Here is a 6,000-nt window from a genome sequence, read left to right on the forward strand (position 1 = left end):
TGGTAGAGTGGAGGCGTTTTTCAAATATTGAGGCTTCTCTTGTTGACTCGTTTGTACTCGTTATAGCATTGACTTCTTCAGAGGAATCAGCAGCTGAAGCTCCAGCAGTTGAAAGCCTTGTATTTTCTGTAGGTTATCGGCTCAGTATGAAATCTAGTGGTGCTTTGTTGAATAGTTGATGCATAATTTTCTCAAACGGCTCAAAATGTTGCATCGGCGTAGCTTCATTTCCCATGTGGAGGACATTTTAGTTGTAGTATTGTTTGATACACAAACAGTTTCCCTTTTTGTGCTGTTTCTCTTTTGTGCTGTTGAAGGAGAGTTGATATGAGCAGTATTGCCGAAATAAGAATCAAGGTGTTCAGTTAAGGCAGGTTACCTCAGCGTGCTGAGGGGTAGCATCGTCTATGCTTGGCCATTGCCTTAGGCCTTTGTCGTCCGATCTAGGGCTCCAGTTTAAAAAATACAGCTAAAAATGAGATAAATATATAAAAAGAGAAAGGGCACCTCCTAGTGTAGCCAATACACAATAAGATAGTAATTAGTACATGCAATAAAAAATGGTACTCACAATTTGAAAAGGCAGAGATGATGCCTAGGTGTGTGGTCTGGGAACTCTGCAGTGTCCCAGTTAACTGTGCATGATTGCAAGGGCAGCTCCTCTTTGTTGAAGCAATATTCTGCAGTCTGGAAAGAAAAAAATAAGAGGGCGACTCCTAGTGCAGATCAGTCCGTACAATGAGCACCCACTGGTGGTTACCAATTAAATGGATACTCACATAACATGAAGCACACTAAGTGCTACTGAAGCAAGCTGGGTATATTATAGTGGCCCAGCGCACATAAACACCAAGGCTGTGTTCTTGTTCCAAAAGCTGCAGGGCCGTGAATGAAGGACAGGAGACTCCAGTATGAAAAATTGTTTTATAATCCAAAAAGTTAAAAACAATTCATAGATAAAATATAAAATGATATATAATCAGTAAAACACGATACGTGTTTCTCAGCGATATCCACACTGTTTCCTCAGGCAGGTAGTACTGATATCTAACTGAAGTCTCCTATTTATGTAACCACTAACCTATGTTGTAGCAGGCTACGCCCTAGTTCAGCCCTATTCCACAGGTGTTACAACAATTAATTGTATTACACATTTTTTCTATTACACATTTTTTCTAAAACATTTATAAGATAAAACAATGGAAAATTGAAGAGCAGCAATTAACAATATTTTCATTATAAATAAAAAATCAAATATACATTAAACAGGTTTTTGCATAAACTTATGACGGACATAGTAGATTTTATTTTGTACGATCCAATAAATGTGTTAACTTCTAAGGAATATATAATCGTTATTACCTTGTGGATTATATCGCCTGTTTGTTCAAAATATTATACCAAGTTTCCTATTTGTTAATAGTTATTAGATAAAGCCTTCAACAGCGATCTAATGCAAATAGGAAACTTAGTATAATATTTTGAATAAACAGGCGATATAATCCACAAGGAATAATATTCCTTAGTAGATTTTATTTTGTACGATCCAATAAATGTGTTAATAACTTCTATCTCCGTCATAAGTTTATGCAAAAACCTGTTTAATGTATATTTGATTTTTTATTTATAATGAAAATATTGTTAATTGCTGCTCTTCAATTTTCTATTGTTATATCTTATAAATGTTTTAGATTCATTGGTTTTTTAAAAAAAATGTGTAATAGAAAAAATGTGTAATACAATTAATTGTCGTAACACCTGTGGAATAGGGCTGAACTAGGGCGTAGCCTGCTACAACATAGGTTAGTGGTTACATAAATAGGAGACTTCAGTTAGATATCAGTACTACCTGCCTGAGGAAACGGCGTGGTTAGCGCTGAGAAACACGTAGCGTGTTTTACTGATTATATATCATTTTATATTTTATCTCTGAATTGTTTTTAACTTTTTGGATTATAAAACAATTTTTCATACTGGAGTCTCCTGTCCTTCATTCACGGCCCAGCAGCTTTTGGAACAAGAACACAGCCTTGGTGTTTATGTGCACTGGGCCACTATAATATACCCAGCTTGCTTCAGTAGCACTTAGTGTGCTTCATGTTATGTGAGTATCCATTTAATTCGTAACCACCATTGGGTGCTCATTGTACTGACTGATCTGCAATCTTTTCTTTTACTAAAAATGAGATAGTGTGCCACCAGACTGTTGTAGTGTAATATGCAGATAGGTTATTATAGCTGTAGGATGTCTCCAAAAAATCAGCAGATTATCTGGAGTTCAGCTAGAGCTCTTAGAAAATGCAACCACTCAGGATCCTTGTTCAGACACACCCCTCTTTTAATTGTAGACCTGGTAAATCCTAGCGTTTCAAAAACGCTAGGATTTTCCATCAATTTAATTGTGTAGTTTAGCGTTAAAAAAATAAATAAAATAAAAAAATAAAATGTGCTTAAAGTGATCATGATTTTCTTTTTATTGTGCAGAGAAGTATCATGCAATAAATCCCTCTTTCTGTACTTTTCTGTAAACATTTGTATTTTGTTTCTCAGTTGCGTGAGTGTGAACTCAGTCCTGTGGTGAACAGAGATCTTTCATGGCGTGTTCGGAATATTAATGGTTTAACCCAACACCGTCCAGTCCTGCGTAATGACATCAAATTGGCTGCAAAACTTATTCATGCTTTGGATGATAGAGGTCAGATGTGGGAAGAACAGGGGGAGCAGGTAAGATTGGATAATTAAAGGGACAGTAAAGTCATAAGTAGACATTCAAGATTTAGACAGAGCATACGAGACACACACACACACACACACACACACTGTCATTGGCTCACCCATGTGCTCAGTTACAAACCAGTAGTGCATTGCTGTTCCTTCAACAAATGATACCAAGAGAACAAAACAAATTAGATAATAGAAGTACATTAGAAAGTTGATTAAAATGGTATAATTTATCTGAATCATGAAAGAACATTTTTGGGTTTCATGTCCCTTTAAGAAATGCTGGGTCTTAGTGCCAATTGATGCTATATTTTTTTGCAGTTTTTTTCTGCATTTTCCTTTCTACTTGCAAATGTCATTGTTTGTTTTTGTTTGTTTTCTTTCTTCTCTCTGTTTAGGATGTTCCAGCACAAAACCCCATCCTCAAAAATATTACAGATTATCTCATTGATGAAGTCAGTGCAGAGGAAGAGGAACTACTATTTGGTGCTGGAAGAACTCCAGAAACGGAGCCCCCCAAGGAAGGGAACCCTACAGAAATTAGTGTAGAGAGAGATGAAAAACTCATAAAGGTGCGTGAGAGGGATGTTATGTATTCAGCCTGTATGTGCTGTTTCATGCATTTCATGGTAAAACATGTCATGCCCAATCCATATAATTATTCTATGTATATCTTAAGTTTTCTCTGGTGGCTGATTTTGAGTTTGTCATCCCTTGGTTATAGTAATATCTATTAGTTTGTTGCCTAGACATATCTTGGATAAATAATGGTTTATGTAATAATGGAGTAGTACCAGTTTTTTTTTTGTTTTTTTTAAACGTTATAGCAATATGTGTTGCTAGAGAGGATGCCCATTGTTTGCAATGTCCGTTTTGTTTACAACTTGAACTTAATTTTAGCTTTGTAGTAATGTTTTTTTTCTCTTGCAAGGTGTATCCAGTCCACGGATTCATCCTTGTGGGATATTCTCATTCCCTACAGGAAGTGGCAAAGAGAGCACACAGCAGAGCTGTCCATATAGCTCCCCCTCTAGCTCCACCCCCCCAGTCATTCTTTTTGCCGGCTCTAGCAGTAGGACCTCTCCACGGGAGGGTAAAGTGAATGTGATCCTATTGCAGAACAAGGACTGGGCTTTTACTCAAACCTGTTTGTGGTTCCCAAAAAGGAAGGAACTTTCAGGCCAATCCTGGATCTAAAAATTCTAAACAAATTCCTCAGAGTTCCATCATTCAAGATGGAGACCATTCGAACAATCTTACCTATGATCCAGGAAGGTCAATATATGACTACCGTGGATCTAAAGGATGCGTACCTACATATTCCTATCCACAAAGATCATAACCAGTTCCTAAGGTTCGCTTTTCTGGACAAGCATTACCAGTTCGTGGAACTTCCCTTCGGTCTGGCCACTGCTCCCAGAATATTCACAAAGGTGCTAGGGTCCCTTCTGGCGGTACTAAGACCGCGGGGCATTGCAGTAGCACCTTATCTGGACGACATCTTAATACAGGCGTCGTCTTTTCCCAGAGCCAAGACTCACACGGAGATTGTACTGGCCTTTCTAAGGTCTCACGGGTGGAAGGTGAACATCGAAAAAAGGTTCTCTGTCCCCGCTCACAAGGGTTCCCTTCCTGGGAACACTAATAGACTCGGTAGAAATGAAAATATTTCTGACGGAGGTCAGAAAGTTAAAGCTTTTAACTACTTGCCGAGTTCTTCATTCCATTCCTCGGCCATCTGTAGCTCAGTGCATGGAGGTAATCGGATTAATGGTAGCGGCAATGGACCTAGTCCCTTTTGCTCGAATACATCTCAGACCACTGCAACTGTGCATGCTCAAATAGTGGAATGGAGATTATGCAGATTTGTCTCCTCAAATACAACTGGACCAGGAGACCAGAGATTCTCTTCTCTGGTGGTTGTCTCAGGATCACCTGTCTCAGGGAATATGCTTCCGCAGACCGGAGTGGATCATTGTTACGACCGACGCCAGTCTGTTAGGCTGGGGTGCGGTCTGGGACTCCCTGAAAGCTCAGGGCTTATGGTCTCGGGAAGAGTCTCTTCTCCCAATAAACATTTTGGAACTGAGAGCGATATTCAACGTGCTTCAGGCATGGCCTCAACTAGCTGCGGCCAAATTCATCAGATTTCAGTCGGACAACATCACGACTGTAGCGTACATCAATCATCAGGGGGGAACAAAGAGTTCCCTAGCGATGAAGGAAGTCGCCAAAATAATCAGGTGGGCGGAGGATCACTCCTGCCATCTCTCAGCAATTCACATCCCAGGTGTAGACAACTGGGAGGCGGATTTTCTTAGTCAGAGTTTTCACCCGGGGGAGTGGGAACTCCACCCGGAGGTTTTTGCTCAGCTGACCCAGCTATGGGGCATTCCAGAGTCTGATCTGATGGCGTCCCGTCAGAACACCAAACTTCCTCTCTACGGATCCAGGTCCAGGGACCCCAAGGCGGCATTGATAGATGCTCTAGTAGCGCCTTGGTCCTTCAATCTGGCTTATGTCTTTCCACCGTTTCCTCTTCTCCCTCGTCCGGTAGCCAGAATCAAACAGGAGAAGGCTTCGGTAATTCTGATAGCGCCTGCGTGGCCACGCAGGACTTGGTATGCAGACCTGGTGGACATGTTATCTGTTCCACCATGGACACTGCCAACGAGGCAGGATCTTCTAATTCAGGGTCCATTCAAGCATCCAAATCTAGTTTCTCTGCGGCTGACTGCTTGGAGATTGAACACTTAATTCTATCTAAGCGTGGTTTCTCTGAATCAGTTATAGATACTCTGATCCAGGCTAGAAAGCCTGTCACCAGGAAAATTCACCATAAGATGTGGCGGAAATATCTTTGTTGGTATGAATCCAAGGGTTACTCGTGGAGTAAGATTAGGATTCCCAGGATATTGTCTTTTCTCCAAGAAGGATTGGAGAAAGGTTTGTCAGCTAGTTCCTTAAAGGGACAGATATCTGCTCTGTCCTTTTACACAAGCGTCTGGCAGAGGTTCCAGACGTTCAAGCGTTTGCTCAGGCTTTAGTTAGAATCAAGCCTGTCTATAAACCTGTGGCTCCGCCATGGAGTCTAAATTTAGTTCTTTCAGTTCTTCAAGGGGTTCCGTTTGAACCTTTACATTCCATAGATATTAAGTTATTATCTTGGAAAGTTTTGTTTTTGGTAGCTATTTCTTCTGCTCGAAGAGTTTCAGAATTGTCTGCTTTGCAGTGTAATTCACCCTATCTGGTGTTCCATGCAGATAAGGTAGTTTTGCG

General features: G+C 40.4%; 1 protein-coding gene across 1 annotated transcript in view; it reads left to right on the forward strand.

Annotated features, from left to right (window-relative positions):
* Window positions 1-6,000, forward strand: part of SRRT (serrate, RNA effector molecule) — a 33,706-nt gene that overhangs the window by 23,871 nt on the left and 3,835 nt on the right. Inside the window, exons 13-14 of the mRNA XM_053718364.1 lie at window positions 2,551-2,724; window positions 3,120-3,293. Of these exons, the coding sequence (XP_053574339.1) occupies window positions 2,551-2,724; window positions 3,120-3,293 (348 nt within the window). The remainder of the gene's footprint in view (window positions 1-2,550; window positions 2,725-3,119; window positions 3,294-6,000) is intronic.

Source organism: Bombina bombina, chromosome 6, assembly GCF_027579735.1.
Source record: "Bombina bombina isolate aBomBom1 chromosome 6, aBomBom1.pri, whole genome shotgun sequence".
NCBI lineage: Eukaryota > Metazoa > Chordata > Amphibia > Anura > Bombinatoridae > Bombina > Bombina bombina.